The sequence below is a fragment of the Rhinolophus sinicus genome, linkage group LG01 (assembly GCF_036562045.2).
Source record: "Rhinolophus sinicus isolate RSC01 linkage group LG01, ASM3656204v1, whole genome shotgun sequence".
NCBI classification, from domain to species: Eukaryota; Metazoa; Chordata; class Mammalia; order Chiroptera; family Rhinolophidae; genus Rhinolophus; species Rhinolophus sinicus.
This window is the reverse complement of record NC_133751.1, coordinates 47,031,407-47,053,336: the sequence shown is the minus strand read 5'-3', so window position 1 is coordinate 47,053,336 and position 21,930 is coordinate 47,031,407. Positions and strand designations below refer to the sequence as shown.

General features: G+C 32.7%; 1 protein-coding gene across 5 annotated transcripts in view; it reads right to left on the bottom strand.

Moving 5' to 3' along the window:
* Positions 1-21,930, bottom strand: part of ATP11B (ATPase phospholipid transporting 11B (putative)) — a 98,867-nt gene that overhangs the window by 55,156 nt on the left and 21,781 nt on the right. For 3 of the 5 annotated variants that reach the window (XR_012494943.1, XM_074328454.1, XM_074328448.1), the window contains exons 3-10: positions 19,965-20,054; positions 18,294-18,374; positions 14,000-14,107; positions 13,685-13,813; positions 13,203-13,306; positions 7,172-7,219; positions 5,104-5,168; positions 2,405-2,486 (exon numbers count right to left, since the gene is read on the bottom strand). Coding sequence is in view for 4 of the 5 variants with exons in the window: in XM_074328454.1 (XP_074184555.1) it covers positions 2,405-2,486; positions 5,104-5,168; positions 7,172-7,219; positions 13,203-13,306; positions 13,685-13,813; positions 14,000-14,107; positions 18,294-18,374; positions 19,965-20,054 (707 nt within the window). In the remaining variant the exon portion in view is untranslated. Of the gene's footprint in view, positions 1-2,404; positions 2,487-5,103; positions 5,169-7,171; positions 7,220-13,202; positions 13,307-13,684; positions 13,814-13,999; positions 14,108-18,293; positions 18,375-19,128; positions 19,280-19,964; positions 20,055-21,930 lie in introns of those variants that run through there. The other 2 variants (XM_074328476.1, XM_074328466.1) reach the window with 2 other exon arrangements.

Sequence of the window (21,930 nt, the reverse complement as noted above, 5' to 3'; positions counted from 1 at the left end):
TTTCTAATATTTATGCCTTTTATTTCTTTGTTTTTTGGCATTAAATAAGGCTTCTAGGATAAAGTTGAAAAGTGGTGAGACTGGATATTCTGGATATGAGTCCTTTATAAGATATGTACTTTGCAAATATTTTTTTCATATTCTGTGGCCTGTCTTTTCATTTTTTTAATAGTGTCTTTTGAAATGCAGAAGTTTTTCATTTTGACGAAGTTTAACATACCAATTTTTGGTTTTGCTTTTGGTTCATTTATTGCTATGTTTTTCCAAGAAATCTTTCCTTAACCCAAGCTACCAAATATTTTCTCCTGTATTTTATAGATTTAACTCTTGTTTTAAATCTTACATTTTAAGTTAGTTTTTATATATGATGGGAGGTAAGGGTCAAGGGTTAGTTTTTGGAACATGGATGGTCCAACCATTTCCATACCACATGTTGAAAGTGATCCTTTTGTGTCGAGATAGTTTTTATAATAAATTAAATCTCTGATGCAGGGATATTTAGATAATAAATAACTGTGTCAATTTCTGTAAATTGTGTTTTCAAAGAATTTGTCCATTTCATCTGAGTTGGAGAATTTAGTGACATAAAATTGTTCATATTTGTTTATCTGTGGATAAAGTGACCACAGTATATAGGATCTATAGTGACAGCCTTTCTTTCATCCCTAATACTGGTAATTTTTTAGTATTTCTCTCCTACCACTTCTGTGGTAGTATTTTTCTCCCCCTTGATACCCCAATCTAGGTAGCGATTTATCCATTTTACTAATATTTTCAAAGAACCAACTTTTGGCCTTGTTAACTGTCTATGATTTGTTTTCTATTCCATTGGTTTCAGCTCACATCTATAACATTTCTTCTTAAATTGGCTATAATTGCTCCTCTTTTTCTAGCTTCTTAAGGTAGAAACTTAGATGACTAATTTTAAGCTTTTCTTCTCTTATATACACATTTATAATTAGAAATTTCCCTTGAACCTACGCTTTCCCTTGAGTTCACAAATTTTGATAAAGTTGGATTTAAATTACCATTCTGTTTTTTTTCTCAAAATTTAGAAATGTTCAGTAATTATTTTTTCAAACATTTTTATTCTGCCCCTTTTTTCTTTTTTGGGAGACTCAATTAGACTTATGCTAGATAGCTTAATGTTGTCCCACACAGCACTGAAACTTCATTTTTCTTTAATCTTTTTTTCTATCTGTTCTTCAGATTGAATAATTTCTATTGCTCTTTCAAGTCCACTGACAATTTCTTTTGCTTTCCTCAATCTGGTGTTGAGCCCATCCAGTAACATTTACTTTTCAGTAATTACATTTTCCTCAAGAATTTCAAACTCAAGAATTTCCACTGAGTTCTTTTTTATAGTTTCCATTTCTCTGCTGAGATTTCTCACATACTCCTTCACATCTTTCTTTAGGCCCTTGAAGATATTTATAATATCTGCTATAAAGTTTTTGTCTGCTAATTACAAGATCTAGATTATTATGGAGACAGTTGTTATTGAGTGCTTTTTCTCTTGAGTACAAGTTACATTTTCTTCATGTCTGCTTATTTTTCATTACATAGTAGATTTTAGAAATAATAGGTTGTAGAGACTCTGTATTCTTTTATGTTCCTCAGAAGAGTATGAATTTTCATTCCACCAGAAGTTAACTTGGTTAGGCTCAAACACCAAACACTGTACTGCAACAGGCAACAACACCATCTGTTCAGTTCTTTTAGCCTCCTGATACTGTTTTACTGCCAAGCCCACTGGGGTCTCCCTGCACATGTATAGTTTTCCTAGCCAGCCAAAGATCTGGATGTAATTTATGTGCAGGTTTTAGAGTTCATTTCCTTCTGTGGCTCCTTCCCTTACATGATTTTCTCCTTTCTAGCTGCTCTTCCCTTGTCCTCTGACACCTAAATCCTATAAAACCACAGGCTCTCTGATACCCTATGTAGTACGTGAATTTGTAGTGCCCTCAGGCAAAAAGCTACACTCTTAAATCTTTCTTCTTGCTGATGACATCTTTCGAGCGTAGATTCTTTGCCCTTTTCCGTTTTTTTTTTGGTCATTCTCCAGTGCTTTCAAAGAGTTATTTTAAAAAATATTTTGTCTAGATTTTATAATTGCTATTTGCAGGAGGATTAGTCTGATCAAGTGATTCCATTATTACTCAATAATATTTACTTAAAGTCATAACTTAGCATCTACTATATGCCAAACATTATGTAAAATGGTACATGTGTACAAAAATCCCTATCTTCAAGGATACCATTTTGTGTTGGCTTGACATTATATATGTTTTAAATATATTTTTATGTATTAAATATATTTTATACATATAATTTATATATGAATAATACACATATCCATAGTCATATTTCTGTGCAAACGAACGAAAATGGACAGTGTTCTTACTTTTCTACTGCAGATCGTTTCTGTGACTTGCTCTTGTAATTTAATGCCATCTTTGTTTCCATTCCGGTGTATACAGCAACACCTGCAAAACAAAACAGTCCTTTGAAACAATCCCCTAGCATATTTCACAAGACAAATGTACGCACTAGCATGAAAGCATCTAAGAAAATGTATTGTTTGACAGTTATTGCAATTTGGCTTCCTTTTAATTTTGACTGGAATTTGTAAAAGGCTCTCCAAATCCAATTTTGGGGAACTCTAGTCACTTAAACTGCTGGATAGGGAAGGCATGGGGGGTTCTATTTCTGAGTTATAACTGAGATACGTGAATGAAAGAGATACTATTTGAGTTGGAACTGATGGAGGAAAAGAATTTGGAAAGATCAAAATGGCAGGGAAGGCCAGTATAGTAAGAGCAAAGTGTTAACAAAGACAGAAATGAAAAAGCACTTTCTGTTAGGTTGGAACAATAGATTAGGACCAGAATTTGAAAGGCCCTCAATGCCAGATTCTGGAGTCTAGACATAATTTCACAAGCACTGGAGTGATAATACAGAAATCTGTCAGCATAAATAAACACAAGGAAAGTGTTATTTTTAAAACTTGTGCCTATGTGAATGACTCTGAGATGAACAAGAATGACAGTAATAATGGGACTAAAACTGGGGAGTGAATGAAATTAGGCAAGATGAGCCTTGTAAAACACTTTGGAGTTAGACCTTGGTTTTAATTCTAGCTCTTCCACTTGTTAGTTCTGGGTCCTGGGCAAATTATTTCATCTCTCTGAATCTCAATTTCCCCATCTTTAAATGGAAAAACAAAAAAACAAAACATCCTCACAGAATTGTTGTGAGCTTTATATGGAAAATTAACAAAATTCCTAGAAACATAATCAATAAGTGTTTATACCCATTCCTGAACAGTAAGATTTGAGAAGTAGTGTAGGATTCATCACGTCTTCTTCCTAAAGATTTATCCTAGAATTTTCACCACTAGCATTATTCCATAAAGGCAGGAATTGCAACTCAAACAACAAAAGGCACCAAAATTATAGAAATGTGAAAAATCAGCCAGAATGATACAACAGAGCGGTGGTACAGAGGCAAACAATAGCAGACCCATCTAAAGGCATTCAAATACACATTTTCTTTTTAGAGCATGAAAGGAGTTACAGCTATGGAGATGAGTTAAAATATAGCACTACGTGAGAGGACCTAAAAGCCTTGGAGGTTTTCTCTGGCTTTTGCCAAAAGAACGTTATTATAGTTTTCTTTTTAAAAAAAATTGTGGTAAAATAGACACAATTTACCATTTTAATCATTTAAAAATGTAGAATTTAGTGGTACTTAGTGTATTCACAATATTGTGCAACCATCCTCACAACCTAACTTGAAAAAAATTTTCATCTTCCTGTACCTATTAAGCGTCATTCCCCATTCCCCTTCACTCCCCAGCCCACTAATCTATCCTCTGTCTCTATGAATTTCCCTATTCTGGGTACTTCCAGCAAATGGGATCATACAGTATGTGGCGTTTTGTGTCTGGCTTCTTTTACTCAGCATAATGTTTTCAAGGTTTGTCCATATTGTATGTAACATGCATCAGTTATTCATTTTGTATGAGTAAATAACTGTCCATTATGGATAGCCTACATTTTGTTTATACATTCATTAGTTGATGAACAGTTGGGCAGTTTCTACCCTTTGACTGTTATAAATAGTGCTGCTATGAACATTCTTGTACAAGTCTTTGTTTGAACACCTATTTTCAGTTCTTCTGGGGTACATATCTAGGAGAATTGCTGGGTTACATGGTAATTCTATGTGTAACTTATTGAGGAACTGCCAAACTGTTTTCTACGGCAGCTACAACATCTACATTCCCACAAGCAGTATATGAGGCTTCTAATTTCTCCACAACCTCACCAACACTCATTATTTTCCATTTTTTAAAAGTATATGTTCTTGTTAAAAAATTTTTTATCAGAGAGCCTAATAATGAGAGATAAGATACAGGAAAGAGAAGAGAACCTCAAGAGCTGTAAACATGCAGTGAATAACATATGCTAGCCAGTATATGAAGGGTCATTCCTGAAATGGGAAGAACTAGATGACAGCTAAGGTTATTATGGACTTCACAATTTGCCTAGAATTGATTCAGAGCACAGTGAATTAATTAATTGTTAATTAATTGATTGATTTCTAAAGCAAGAACATTATTTATTCACCCTTTTGATCCAGTCAGTACATGTTCCAACAGTACCTAGTATATAGTCATAGGTCAATAAGAATTTGTTGAATGAATGAATCAGCAGTTTTATTCATCCAATCTAAGAATAATCATAACGGAATTATATAGGTGGTTTACTGCACATGATGCCAGATTATTATACTGGTTCTCATCCATCATGAACAGAAGTGCCAGAACTATTTTCTTAGCACTCAATTTCACAACTATATGCAAAAAACAAACAAACATATAAAAGCAAAGTTCTAGTCTATTACTCAAAAATAGAGATTAAGAACAAAAACTACAACACAAAATTATATTAATACAATCTCTGTAAGGAAATTATCGTAGGCAAAAGTTAACTAAGTAATAAATTATCCAACCAAAAGACCACAAATGCTGCTTTTAAAAATACTTCATATAAAGCATCAATGTGAATCTATAATTTAAAACTTTCAACATATACAAACCAAAAATTTCTTTTGTGTTTTTTAATCTGGCTCCACGAAGCAAAAGACTCTCTGGACCCAGAGGTCTAGGAAAAAAAAAAAAGCAGTAAATATATTAAAAATTCAATTAGATTCTAAAATGACATCATCAGTAGAAGGTATCTGAGATATAGTTACAACACTGCTTTTATATAAAACCAAAATCTCAGCCCCTATAAAGCTTTCTAGGTCAGTCATGATATTAGTTACCATGATAAAAACACCTGCTTTAGCATTTCAGTTACTTTAAGGTCAGTGGCTCAGAAATAAAATTTTGCTGGTAAATAAACTCACAAAGCCACCAGATTCAAAATTTTTAAACATAAAACACAACAAAATAAAAGAATAAGCAATGATTTAAAAATGTTTAAAAGAAGGTGAAATTTTAAAATTTTGAGCAAAATCAATACACAGTTTTCAAAGAAAATAGAGTTACAATGCAATGTAAACATAAGTTGTAGCATGATTTGTATATAGATGCATGAGCTCTGAATAATTAAAATTAAATGGATTATAAGACGTAACATAGTAAGTGAGTTAGTACTTTTCTAGGCAAGATTGACACTACAACTTGACTACTTGCATTGCATACTTCTTGGAGTACCGGTCTTCTTGCTGTTTGAATTTCTCTCCATGAAGGAGATATAAAATGATAAGGAATAACTAGAAAGGAAATTTTATTTTCTTAGTGATAGCAAAACAATACGAATCTATTATGTATAAATAAAAAAGCCTTAATTTTGTTGATATCCCTTATGCTTTCCTGAAACGTACATACACAGTCATCCAAATCGAACAGAATCTAAACAAATTCTGAAGATATCTGCAAAACCCAAACACTCTAAAAAATCCAATAGAAGGAAGGTCAGGTGTTTGGGACATGGTTAACAAATATGGTTTTATTAACTAGTCATATCTGGAGCACATTTCATAGATATTCCAAAATCAATTAATCAGGAGCCATAAAATAGCTCTTTTTCATTTGGTGTTGGTTCCAACAATGCATAGAAAAACTCTGAGCTCACACTGGCATATACAATTGTAATATAAGGTTAGAAAGCTTCAAATTAAAAGGTAACACATCAGCAAACTCTGATTGCTTCAGCAAAGAACATGGCTCCTTTTTTAACCATTCTAGGGGCTGAGGTAACATAACTGAGCTTTTCCTTTACCAGCCACAGTTTCGTAATGCAAATTAGACTATGTATCCTCACATGTATCCCACTATGTCACTACAGAAATCAAAATAAAACCTAGTCATAGTTATTCAAGCAGGGGTCCTACACTTAAAAAGACCTTGTTACAGAGTTTATTGAATGTGCTCCTATGTTAATGTTTCTTAAAAATGTGAATCAGTGCTGATGCATGATATTTTCAGTGGCTTGTCTTGAGGATGTCATTTAAAAATGCTCAATTCTTTGTCAGTGACTTATTTCAAGCAGCCAATTTAATTGAATATGTGTCTCCAGAAAAGAGGTGGAATGCTAATTTGAATAGAAGTTCAAGGGATGATTCCAAGATTCATTCTAAATTTGATTTGTGGTCATGAATAACAATGTAATCTCATCCCATCAGCAAATCTTTGAAATGACCCAAAGCCTTTCATATAGGCGCCAGAAATTAACCTAAATATTGAAGGTGAATGTATCAAAACAACCAACCAATCAGAAGAGTAAATAAGAGGTTCTGGATGGTCCAGTAAATACTCTAATTTGTGCTGAATTATTTTGAAATAAAGAAGACCACAATATCTATACTTGTTAAACATTATAAAGACATTTTTTGTATTCTAGACTTTAAGTGTGGTGGGTAAGGATTTGAATAAAAACAGCTATGTTTCCTTTTATGTTACTATCTAACATTAGAAAAAGAAATACAAGTACACAAATGATCTTTCTAAATTATTCTGGTATCACTTCATGGAATTTGTTTCATCCTTACCTGCTGCTACTACAAATTACTAGAAGATGGAGGGCTAAATGCTTTTAAATGAATCCTTTTCTATGATATGCTGCTTACTTGGCTAATATATCTTTAGCTTTATTCTTACCTTACAATTTCTTCCATTTGTTGAGTTATTATCATTCGTCCCATGAATCTATCAAAGAATTCACCACGTTACAAAAAAACTAATAATACATTACTTCTGACATCAATGGGTAGAAAATTTTAGATACTTTTGGCACTATTTTTATACATGAAACAAACCAACCTTTTGTATATATGAGTGTTCCAATATTCATGTTAGAAATTATAAAAGTAAATGCTTATCACTCATTAAGCTTTAACATTTTTTTAATTCTTGCCTTCTCTATTCCAGTAAAGAATGAGGTAATGAATGAAAACATGTTTTGAAAATGGTATGCAAATGTTATATATTATTACTATTTTCGGTTTCATCAGCATGAAAATTTATATTGCTAGATGCATACGTTAATTAGCCAACAATGAATGCTCACATATTTCATTGCAATTTACTAAATAAAACTTCCTGTGACCAGAATCATTCACTTATTCATGTATTCATTCAACCAACAAATATTCATTGCGCAATTACTATGTGTGAGTTAAGTGCTGGAAATAGAATAGTAAGCAAAAACCTCTCGGTGATCTCCAGAGCGTCTTTAACTTTCAGTTGCCTGAAATCTAGAGTAAGTGGCCTGTTATCCATGAATTTTCATAGCCTAGCCTTTCAGTTCTAACTTCCACTATCAAAACAGCTCCACAGCATAGTGAATTCAAGCGTATAATTACTTTCTATTATATTGAGAATTGAATCCTGAGTTGAAGCAAATTCTAGACAGAACTTAATGTTAATCATTTAACTAGGCAAAGAAATACTAAGCATTTCCTTCCAAATGTCCTTATTATTCTTCCTGTTTTCAGGTCACAGATGCTTTATCCCTTTTGGTTTCATTGTTTCTTGCTAATCTCTTACTTCTGCTTCCTTCAACTCCCTGTATCAGGGAGAAGTAGTATTACTTTTACTATCTCCACTTAATGGAATTTTATGTAGCCTTGGTTTCAGCCTCAACTTTGGACTGATTCAAAGAACCAATTCAGCTACTGTCACCCTAGGCATCTTTCACAGATAATGTGTGATCACTCTTTTGATTTTCCTGAGCTAAATTCCAACAAGAGACCTGTATCCTTCAATTTATCTGTCCTGTTATCCTTGATTCTAAGGTACTTCTCATCAGTTCATGCCAGTTCCATACTGGATTAACTCATCCTGCACTTTCCTTAGCCCTTTCTCCAACCCATAGTTTGATTTGTTTCAAAGTGAAAAGATCTTTATTCTCTTTTCTGATTATAGACTCAAGCACCACATTTTATAAAATGATTCAGACAATATAAAAAGGATACCAAAAGGGAAATAATCATGACTGGTAATCCTACTACTCAAATACAAACACTGCTAATATTTTGGGATATGTTTCCTAGGCTTTTTTCCAGTCACATATAAATAAATACGTATCTTAAAAACAAAAATGGGATCATACCATATATAATGTTGGTAACATTTTCCCCCCCACTTAGCATTTCCTGCCATAAACACAGATCTACATCATTATTTTTAATGGCTGCACATAACAGCGCATTTTTGATTACTTATATAATTTATGTAAATAATACACTACGGATGGAAGTTTGTTTTTTTCAACTTGTAGTCTAAACAATGCAGCCCTAAACAACCTGTGTACATATCTTTTCATATTTTCATTAAGATAAATTCCTAGGAGTAGTTTCATTATTTAGTTAGGAAAAATTCCTAGAAGTGGAAGTGCTAAGTTAAGAGTCTAAAAAGTTAAGAGGTGGAAAGAATAAAGAACTAAAGGATTAAGGAGCCAAGGAAAAGGATAATGGAGAACTGTGAAACAGACACCTGCTAGCGGCTGCTCCTCAACAAAAGGCTCTCCTCGTTTTTATTTCTTCTGGTGGTTTGGCAGAGTTCATTTCTTACTGTATTCTAGCCTCTCTCAAAAAACTACTAAGGAGGAATAATGTAATCCCATTTAATAAGTAGGTAACTAGAAAGGAATCAACAATGTTCAAGGGGGGAAGAATTAATAAATGTTTAGCCTTTCTAATAAAAAATAAATTAAAATTAGTTTTAAAATTATGATACTATTATGTACAAAATTAGCAAAAAATTTAAAACTATAATACTTAATACCAGTAAAATTCTGAAACAAAGAAGACCTCATAAACTTATACTTTGCTCATGACAATAAAAACTAGTCCAATGTTTTTGTAAAGTAAGTGTCAGTATGTTTATTAAAGGCCAAACTCTCTTAGGGCTTTAATCCAGTAATTCGTTTTGTGCAGTTCTGTCTGTTCTTAATAATCTAGTACTAGATTATAAACTCTAGGAGGCAACAGCTATCACTGTTTCTTTACTGTTATAGTCTCAATGTTAGTATATATGCTGCCGAAACGAGTGGAGGATTCTCAGTATCCAGCACTACGCCTCAATTATTGGAGGCACTCGATATCTGATGAATGAATGGGTAATGAACACATTCGCCCGTCCTTTGATCTAAGAATAATTTGGAACTCTATCATTCATCCATTCATCCAACAGGTATTTACTGAGTGTCAACGATGTGCCTGTTCTCCCTGTACCGTTTGCTACTATGTGCCTATGTGCCTACATACTGTTCAAGTACTTCGATTCAACAGTAGAGTGAGCTACACACAAATCTTGCTTGCATACGTCATAGACAATTCAATAAAAGGGAAAATTTAAGTGCTCAAAATTAAGTACATAAAGGTATTTATTCTTTCAGCTGTCGACAAACACATAGTACGGACTCCTACTTGCCAGATCGGTCCTAAGTGCTTAGGCCACGTCGGTGCACAAGACACACAAAGATGCTGACCTTTGAGTTTACCTTGTAGTTGAAGAGATAATCAGCAATAAACATAATAGGTAATTAAATTACACAGTATACTAGGAGGTATTATGCGTTATTAAAAAAAAAAAAGCAGGACAGAGTAAGGATTAGGCTGCAGTATTAGTCAAAGTGGGCCTCACTGTGGAGGAGGCTCTAGAAGGTGATCAAGGAGTTAAGACAAGGAACTCCTAGTGAAAAGGTGACAGTGAACATGGCACGTTCAAGGGAAAATATGGAGGCCGGTGTAGCTGGAGGGTGAGCTCTTAAGAGGGAGATGGGTCAGAAATTAGGTCAGAGAGGAAAGCTTGCGGATAGGGACAATCAGTCAAGGCTTATAGATCCTTATAAAGATATGGGTTTTGACTCGGAGTGAGATGGAAAAGCCACTGCATGGTCTGAGCAGAGGAATGACATGATCTGACTTACATTTTAAAAGGATCACTCTGCTGGTTTTGTGAGAACAAACTGCAAGGGAAAGAAGACTAAAAACAGAAAAAGTGACGAGGATGCCTTTGAGAGCAGTAAACCAGGCAGGAGATGACGCTGGTTTGGACACAAATAGTAGCAGTGAAATTGGTGAAAGATGATCAAATTCTGAATGTTATTTTGAAGGTAAACCAATTAAAACGTTCTAATGGATAGGGATGCGATGTGGGAGGGAAGGTGAGGAAAGGTTAGCAGAGAGGGTATGGGGTGAGTCATGGCTAACACTATGGTTTTTGGCCTGAACAACTGGAAGGATGGACTGTCGTCAGCTGAGATGGGAAAGGCTATTGGCATAAAAAGTTTCTGAGGGAAGATGAGGAATTCAGTTTTCAACATGATTACTTTGAGATTTTTACTAAGTGTCCAAGTGGAACCATAGAACAGAAAGTTGGATATAAAAGTCTGGAATTTGGGAAAGAAGTCTGGGACAGAGATAGAAATCTGGGAGTTAGCGTGTAGATGGTCTTTACAGCCATCTGCTTGGCTGAGATCACCAAGGGAGTGTAGAAAGGAAAAGGTACAGGGAGAAGGGAAGAGGACCGAGGACAGTACTGGGTCACTCTAACACCAAGAAGTCAGGGAAGAGGAGAAATCAGCAAAAGGGACCAAAGAGGGACTAGTGAAGTAGGAGGAAAACCAAGAGCGGGGAGTGTCTTGGATGCCAAGTGAACTACCTGTTCAAAGAAGAGAAATAGTGAATTATCCAACCGCTGGATTTCGAATGTAATATTTATAATAGCAAAAGAGTAGAAGAGTTAGGTATTGAAATATTAGGAAATGCCTTTGTTCACACTCAGACTATTTCACAGCCATTAAAAATGAGCATTAAGAATACTGTGAAGTAACATGGAAAATCCTTTTTGTAATCACAAAAGTAATCCATATTCTTTTAAGAAACATTATAAAATTTAAAGAACACAAAAGGTAAGTAAAAAGCAGCTGAAATTCTAACATCAAGAAATAACTAACATTTTGACATGTAATTCCAGGTTTTTCTTTCTCTCTGTACCTACCTATTTTTCTATCCTGCTAGTCAACTACCTATCAAATACACAGACACACACATTTTTTAATATAACTGGGATCATATGAGAGCTACACCTCTATTTCTTATTTAACATTATATGTATGCTCCTATGTCATTAAATTCTTTGAAAACATCATTTTTATAATCTACATATTTCTCTCATATCTATACCATATACCCATTTAAGCATTCTCCTATGTGGACATTTAAAATGCTTTCAATATTTCCGTTATATATGGTATATAGTAAAGTGACAAAATACAAATTATATATATCTAATATCTTTACAGCTACGAGTTCCTCAAAGACAGAAACTATGCCAACTCATCTTATTTCTCACTAACCATAATGAGCACAAAAGTGCTCAACAATAACTTGTTGAATGAGTGAATAAATAAAAACAGCAATAAATGTAAGTAGTGATACAATTATGAGTTATCTTTTCATTACAAAAGTCTTCCGCAGTAGTTATACTTAAAACAAAATACAGACTTTCAATACGGAAGAGAAAAGGAGAACATAAAGAGGAACAGCTTATATTTAACAGTGAATTATTTCCTATTAGAAAAACTTTTAATTTTTTCCCTATTTTCCAAAATAATATAAAAACCATCCACTAATGCATTAGTCATATTTAATCTCATGTTAAGCTTATGCCTGCTTAATACTCCATCATTTTCAAGTTTTTAATAATTTTTTTATAACTCACCATTGTCTAAGACAAAGAAATGATAGCAATATAGAAATCTTAAAGTACTAAATTCTTCAGTTAAATCTTATAGTTTAAATGCTCTTAAAGCATAGGACTCAAATTTTTACAGTTAATTGGAAAACTATACCTCATTTGACTGATGAAAATGCAAATTTTTATAATGGTACTTTATGTATGTATGCATACATCAGGAGTTCAGGGAATAGTTTCAGGATACATATAAATTTGAGAACCATCAACATTTAAATGGTACTTTAAGTATGGATGAAATCACATAGAGAAAATGCCATTATAAATAGTATATGGATCCAGAACAAAGGTATGTAAGAGATATGGAATAGTTAATGACTAATGATAAGATTTGAAACATTTCAACCAATACAGAGAGATACATGATATGACAAGAAGCTGACAGTGATTTTTTACAATGTGGTTGTAATATATAGTCTATCACCAGTTATTGAGTAAAAATGAATTTAAATTTAGTATCTCACTTAAGTCATTAATAATAAAAATTTGTTTCTACCATTGCCCACAATAATTAGTGTATCACTGAAAGATTATTTACATTATATTTCGTCAATTGTAATATTAAAAGTGAACATAAGGACATAGCCTTTGCCTTCACGAAGTATACACACGCACGATTATTTTTTTCTAAGGAAACAATCTTACTTCTCCTATAGCTACTATTATAGTTATAAAGCCAGTCCATATCAAGATGGAAGGTAACGGGAAAGAACGTTTGAATAAAAGCACTGTTTTTGAATTAAAACTTTGGATTAGAATTCTGGCAAGTTCTGCTTTAAGTCTTTTTTCCCTTTAATTCGTCTCCCCAAACCACCCGCCCGCCCCCATAATGTCTTCAATTAGCTAAAGGTTTCATTGTATGTTTATATTATAAAAATGATCTCTATAAACAGAACTTAAAATGAGTATGTTGACTATCACACTGTACCTGTACAAGTCTGCTTCTGGTTGCTGACATTCTATCACAGCTATAAGAGTGTCCAAGTTGGCAACTGTTTGTAATACTGCTGTTTCTGGAACTGCCACATGTGTCTAAAACAAAACAAAATAAAAAATTTAAATTGCAGTTTCAAGATCCAAATGGACCTTATATATCATCTATTTCAAAATCTCTCTTATCTAAAAAAGCATCAAATATTAAAACATTTTGTTTTTCCTAAAAACACTTTCCATTTTTAACTTGACTTAACTAAACCATCTGAGGCCAACCCTCGAAATAAGTATATAACAACATTACTTCTTTTAAAAAAACTAAATTTTTAAGTTCCGGTAATTTAAAAAAAGTCTCCTTTACCAGGAGAAACTTTATTACCTTAACCAAAGGAAATATCACTATAATCCAAAGACATTTTGTTCACCAAGACAAACACTCAAATATATATATATGTGTATATATATACACACACAAACCTTCAGGTTAGTTTCTCCATCCAAACTAGCAGTTGTAATGTGACAAGAACCATCAGGTCGATCTGAGGACAAAAGCACCAAATCTGCAGGGAAAATTTCATCTTTGGCTATTCGAACAATATCACCCACCTATGAAGAATTTTGGGGGAAAGTGAATATACTTTTAAAAGGCAAGGACTTATTTTACTGGGTTCTAAACAAGTGGTCTATCACAATATTTTAATACAGGAAAACAGGCTTTTAACTAAAATATAATCAGATCAGAATTTGTGATACCACAATACAGTTGATTTCCATTATTTACTAAATGCATACCCGAATGTTTTTAGATCTAGTTTTAACAAGGCCACCACTTCGAACAACATATACAGGAGCTCCATTTACTTCATTATCTGAGTTATGTCGTAACCAATCTTCATATCCCTGTAAATATCAAAATAATAAAAAAGTACCCTTTTTAGTATAATTAGAAGATACTTTTATTAAATGAGAAAAAGAAACATAAAAATTTCCCCAAACCATTTCATTCACCAGAATTATATTAGACTATTTTGATGCATATACTTATAGGTATATGACATTCATTTGCACTAGAAACACTTTCTTTCGGTTTTCATCACACATATATTCCCGATTTTTATAGTATCTCTTTGTTACTCCTTCTCAATTTCCTTATGGGGTTCCTTCTATGTCATCTTTACTGGCCCTTCTTCACCCTTCACTTTCTCACTACAAGATTTCTTCTATCCCTGTGTCTTCAAAAATTCTGAAATGTATATCTCTAGCTTGTATCTTTCCTTTGTACTCTAAAGTTGAATATCCATGTGTATTCTTAATATCTTCATTTTGATGTCTCATGAATATATTAAACATTTCAAAACTAAATAGATAATGTTATCATCCCAATCTGTTGCATTTCCAGTGTCTCCCATCTTGCCAAATGACATCACCATCTGCTGTGCTGCTCATACTAGAAATCTGGGGAGTCATTTTTGATTACCTTTTTGCTAACATGTATTCAGTCAGTAAGTTCCACTGTTTCTACATACAAATGATATTTTAAACATAAAATATAAATTCACAGAGCACTACAGACAATAAATAGAAAAAAAATGAACAGATTTTAAAACTGAGGTTGAGTTCTTTCACTTTCTTAAACAATAGATCAACAGAATTATAATTTGTACAAAGCAAAGCAATATGGTAGGTTACATGGATCATTATTAAAAAGGGAGACATAAGCATTGCACAAAGAATATTTTGATTAAATGTTAAGAAGTGGCAAATTTTAAGTGGAAAAGACTTTTTGTGTTATTTTAGAGAAAATTCAAGAACTCAGAGGTACAGTACAAGTACAGATAACAAAATGACATCGATAGCATGAAGTGACAAAAGTAAGGTATAGAATGTGTTGTGTTCTATGCTATCATTTGTGAAAAAAATATGCTTGCCTATGCAAACACTCTGTATATGGACTAATGTAAAAATAATGGCTCCCTCAGGGGAGGAGAATTAGGAGACTTGGGGTTAGGAGTATAAGAGACTTTTACTATATGCTATTTTGTACTGTTTCCATTTTTTTAAATATATACATCAATTACCTAAAAATATTATAAAACTATAAAATATAAAGCAAATATTAAATAACATTTTGAAGGTCTATTTTTTTTCAGAAGAAACCTTTTGGGAAAGCATTCTTAAGATACTTAAATTATATTGGCCCCACTTACGATGTGGTGTGTCAATTTTAGAGAAATTCAATTGAAGGTCAAAAAAATCTCTTCTGAAATTGTCAAAAAGCATACTTCCTTTTATAGTCAGATGACATTAACAGCAGAGCAATAATAATAAAAACATTATCTTTTTTAACACAAGTTCAAAAATTCTAATTCATCCTACATATTACTGCCAAATTAATCTTTTCAAAGCATTGTTTTAATTCACTACGCTGTTCAAAACCCCCTTAATAAAATCTCAATGCTTAAAACAAAGAATCTATCAGCCTGCTTAATTTACCAACCTCTATTTCCATTATTACCTTTTAGTAATAAGCATACTTTCCTATACAGGGTCATATATTAGTCAGATATATCATTCCCCAAAATAGGTCTTGCCGTTACTTCCATTTGGGCCGTTACTCAAGTTGTTTGTTGCTACTTCACCTTCATCACCAATTGTCATTTTACCTATATTCCAAGTCTCATCTCTAATAATGTTTCTGCCACAAAATCTTTCTTGATTATCCAGACAAAGTGTTCCACCCTTTCTCTGCAAACCTACAGAGCACTGGCTCTTCCTACTACATTATTAAACTGTAATTATTTCTGTGTTTGGTCTTCCGTTCGCTACTTCATAGGTTATAAGCTCACAGAGGGCAAAGACTGTTTACCAGAGCACTATATCTTGATTCACACAACTAGAGAGAAAACTTCATATGCAAGTATGGCAGGCAGAAGTTAAAAAAACTAACAACTTTACTCAAAGTATAAATAACTGATAATACAGCTTTTCCTATTTTGATAAACGTGCAAAAGGACAAAGGCAGACTAAAACGGGTGAAGAGAAGAATGAAAGATTGGAGCATGGCAACTTTCATTTTCACAATTTTTCCAAAATTTGTTCGAATGATCTATAGTAATGGACATAAAAACCTGAACAGTATATTCTAGTATGTTGTGTTTTATTAAATGAGCACAATTTAGGAACAGTTGTTACAGAACAGAAAACTCTGCGTCCTGAAGTTGTAATGGGAGAAAATCCTTATATATCAAATGTTCTCTTTGAAAATTATATGATCTTTTATATTTTCCCTTTTGATTAAGTTGTCAAGCTCTCATGTAAATTTAGTACTTAACTGCAATACCCATCGTAACACAGATTTGAGGTATAATCATCCTGATTCCTACTTTTAGATTTTGTGTTTTTACTTAACCTATTTTAGAAGGACACAGAATGTCAATTATTACTGTTATTATTATTGTTATTATCACGTTAAACTCTCCCATTTTGCAGATAGTAAATTCACCAGCAATTTTTCAACTTGGCTAACGGTATCACATTCCAATTAAACCCAGTCTATATTTGGCCAAATATACATTGGGAAACAGGACAAGATGTGTTGCAACATTTTACACTGCCTTAAAAAACATTCAACTATTCAATAGATTCACTAATTCATTTATTTATCTGTCAAGCAAATTATTTACTGAAGGTCCAATAAGTACACAGCCTTGTGGTCACTGGAAATAAACTGGTTTATAAAACGAAGTCTCTGCCTTCATAGAGCTAAATATTCAAATGAAGGCAACAAACTAATAAACATTTATTCACTAGAACAACAGGTACTGACAAACGACATGGAGAAAAAAACAAGAGTAGGAAATTAGAGGGTGACATGGTGATCAGGGAAAGCCTAAGCTATCCAAGTGGAAATGTTGCACAAACAGCTGTATGTCAGGAGTTCAGGGAATAGTTTCAGAATACATATAAATTTGAGAACCATCAACATATAAATGGTACTTTAAGAATGGATGAAATCACCTAAGAGAATACTACATATAGAAAATAGGTCCAATGGAAAAATATGTGTTAACGCTGATGAATTAAATGACATCTGTAAACCCAAGTAAATACATAATTGTATGAAGTGATATGGATGCTATTGTCTTACATAGTCTCCACCAGAACAGTGAAGAAACGGAAATCAAACTTTTAAAAGCAGTAGCATGATATTCTGACACTAGATACAAAATGTAATTGTTTATCTATGGACTGCTCTTACCCTTCTTATGTAAGTAACGAGGAATATCCTACATCCAAGGATTATAAGTGTTTGTCAATTTTATTTCCATGGCAATTTAAACCTTATCCCTAATCTTATAAAACGAAAATTGATCATATTTACACATGGGAATTCCATTAACTCTCTTTCAGATGGAAGGGACCATCTCTGTATAATTGAGCCCCTGCCAAGATTTTCTAAGTGGTAGCTATAAACACCTGACATTTCTATGAATTTCTTTATTTCTTACTCGATATGTTTACTCAATAATACTGTTTTTCCATACCTAAATTTACCAATTCAGATACCAATTCTATACCTAGAAATACCAAATCAGAATTTGATTGAAGCTATTTCCCCTATGATACTACTTTACATAAAAACTCAACTTCACCAAAGAAAGTGGTAAAAAGTAGGAAAACACTACACAATTTTTATTCAAAACGTTCATGTCAGAAGTGCACACTCTACTGCCCATAAACATATCCCTCTTGAATTGTCTTTCCTATAAATATTGCCAAACTCTACAAAAATGATGATAATTAATTTATTTAATATACAAATTGGTTTGTACATATAAAATGCTTGTTTTTGGATGCTTCCTAGGTGTGTCAAGGGAATGACATATTTTAATAATGGTAATCAAACTATAAGTCACCAGCTACCTAAAACAGAGTGGCTTAACTCAGTTTCATTTTACCATATACAATATCAAAAAAATTTGCCTTCTTATGGAAATTATTTTCAGAACAATAGAGGTTACTTTGGAGTGGACATATTTAGCAAATTATGATTAACGGGGGAATAAGAATATAAAGTATTTCATACCTGCTTTATGGCAGTTACTGTTATCACAAAGAATAATGGAAGTCCACTGGTAATTGGGCTGGTAGGTGTATCAATCATAAGCTGGATTTTAAAAAAAGAATGCAGAGTATTATATATTTATATTGTACACATCACACTATAACATCTTAAATCTCAGACATATTGGGATTTCTGGTAACACCATATAAAATGTGTATCATGGTCCACAGTAAAACAGTAATAGGAGAGACATATTATGCAGTGAGTAGAGTTTAGTTCAGTTTCAGAAGTTCACTTTGCTGGCTATTACATGGGGTTAATAGAATATCTAAATCTATTATATACCCACAAATATTGCTAAGGTAGACTCAGTCACTCTGCCTTCTTCACACAGAGTACTTTAAGTTTTTCCTCAATATTTGCCTAGGAGTGGAGCTACAACTGCTCAGAATTTCATTTCACTTTTCTTTGTCCATCCTGGTAAATATTGAAAAGTCTTTCAGTAATTTTTACTCTGGGATTCAGAATAAACTCAGAATGGGGCTAGGAAAAGGGTTTTTCTTCCACAAGTGATTCTGTTACATCTTAGCAGAGCCAGAGGGTACAGCTTGGAAAATAATACGACAATTATGATCTAAATCATACAACTGAGGTTTCAATAAATTGCTGGAGAAGTTTTTGCAGTAATTACGTTTGGTTAGTTAGAAAAATGGATCTAATGATTTATTAATGTTCCCTTATGCCACATAGGTCAATTTGATTTGTTCTATTCCAGAGACAAGCTGAATTCCTCATCTTATTTAGTAATTTCACAAATGCATGTGTTACATGGACATGGTTAGTATAAATTTCTCACTTTTCCGAGAAAACCAAGCTGATGTTCTGTTGATAGAAAATCAGAAGTTTCTTCTCTGTTCATGAAGGAAAACAATTTTTTTTTAAGTAAATGTTTCCTCAAGTGTTAAAATAATAACTTGACAAGTTTTTTTCTCTTTTGAAATCCCAGGTTCTACTGAGAGAAAAGTTCAGAGTTCATACAAAAATTCAATGCCACATTAAAAGAGACTGCTAAGGTACTATCAGAAAAGAATAACCTCTTTAAAAGAAAATAAGTCTTGACTTATACTCAAGTTTCATAACCTATCCTCTTGATATTTTGATGTTAGGAAAAAAGCACAATGTGAAATTAAACTGTTAAACAGCAACAGCTTATAATGAACACAGAGTTAAGAAAATGATCTGGAAAAATAAATCTATACTCATGGGGATTCTTAAAAATTAAAACTTTTAAAATTAAGAAAGTAGAATTTACATTAAAAAAAAATTTTACTTTGTACCACCATGGTTCTATAGGCAGAAATGTGCCCAAAACATTGTTGTATATTAAAAGCCAAAATATTTATATTCTGAGGAAAAACATCTGAAAGATGATGTTATTTTCTTGGCTTTGATTACAGTTATCAGCATCACAGTACTTCAGTGATGAAACAAAATACAATTAATCTTAAAATTTATAGGCTAGTTTGTAGAAACCTAGATGTGGTTTAAATCATTGTATTCACTGGGGAAGCTCTGCAGAAGAAAATAGTCCCATCGTCAAATTATTTAGAACGCAGTGTAACTTTTCCCTGAAGACATATTTTCAGAAATCCTATCTGTGAACTTCACAATGTATTGAGTGATAATGCTTACCTGAACCAAAAATATAATAAGAAAATAAAAGTTTGCCACTCTTCTGAATTGTTCAAATAAATTTTTTGGAACAAAATTCCACACAGTATACTAAAAAAAAGAGAGAGAAAAGAACAATGAATTAATATTTAAAAATAATACATACTATATAGATATAATAATAATACACGTGAGATCAGATATACTAAGCCCTTAGACAAATTCATGTAACTCTTGGTTTGACAGAAACTATCTGGTTTTTAGAGTTTCTGGACTTTTATTCTATTCTATTTTCTTTCTTTTACTATTTACTGGTAATTTTAATATAATTTTTTTAAATGAGATAAACTGTGATCTATCGATTTTGCTATGAAATTTTTTATTTTTTAGAAACTGGAGGTGGTAGATCTAAATAATTTACTTTGGATTCTGGTTACACCAAACTAAACCTAATGAAAAAGATAAATAAGAGCTGATAGAAATGCTAACACCAGATAAATTTATTTTACATTTTATTTAGCTCAGTGTCAGAAATAGAGGAAACAGTATAATTATTCAATTATTCTTTGTTAAGTAGAGAATATGGAAAAATAACCTAGAATATGAAAAAGATGAAAAAATAGATAAGTGATCACTGGTATAATCACCAAGAAAAATCTCATAAAAGACATAAAAATCTTTCTCAATGTCAATTTTGAAAGTAAAACAGTAGAGTATAATGGTTAAGAATATAGATGGTAGTGAGTTAAACTCCTGTGGCCTAAGTCCTAATCCAAAGTCAGTAAGTGACCTTGGACCTAATCTCTCTGCGCCCCACTTTGTACCTTCATAAAATGAGGCCAACAATAAACATATTGTAGAGGGTTGTTAAAAAGACAAAACCTGGCTCATATTAATTGCTATGTGTCTGTTGTTATATTATTAATCAGCTTACATTATTAATCAAGCCTATATATCATAGGGGCAGGGTACAAATACAGCACAAATTTTACTTGTGTCCCCCACTAATCACAACACAAGTTCCTACACAAAACAGGGAAACACTTACAGCACTACTACTTTACCCTATGTACATTCTCCAAGTAGAAAGTAAAATCCCTGAGGTTAGAAACCTTGTTTTATTTATTGCTCTAACCAGCACTTACTCTACTACTTGGAACATAGTTGGCAATTAGAACTTTAGCTGATTAGATAGATAGATAGATAGATAGATAGATAGATAGATGGATAAAGTTGAAAAAAAATTTTTGTTTCAGATAACTATCCTGATGTCAAGCAATGAAGCCTTAATGATTATGATAATCCAAGGTTTTTAAGAGACATTTTACCTAATTTTCTCTGGTGCAAGGTAAAATGGTTCTAATTTCTAAATTTTTGTATGTCAAAAGTTCACTTTTTAATCAGTTGGTTTGCGACTTGAAACACCCTTTCCCATATGAACAATTTTATAAATAGGGTTAGGTTCCCAGGAGAGCCCACAAAAGCTTATCTGACCCAAGGGTATATAAAGAGTAGTATAATACCTAACAACCTTTCTTTCATAGGTGAAATTATATTTTCAGTTCTAATCTGGGATATCTGAAACATATTTTCCTGCAGTAGCGGCTCCAGATTCTGGAATTGGGAATTAGGTTCAGGGCCCTAGAGAGAAGAGAGGTAGATAGTTCCTGGAACCAAAAGAAGTCACTGCTCAATGCCTACATCTGAGACAGTGGGTAACGAGGTCAAATCATCTCCAGCTGATACTAACTGGAGTAAAAACACAGTTGTCCTTACAGGGGTCAGAGTATTCCAGGTAACTTCCTCAGTTATCAAGGCCAATGTATAAAATATGTAAGAATTAAGTTGGCACTGTTCTAAGTTTACGTCAATCTATTTAAATTATAGTAGTGACAATATATTGTCTTCCAGAATCTTAAAAAGAGCAACTACGTAGATTGACAGTAAGGTCATTGGGTTCAGGATATATCCTTCAATAATGCAATCG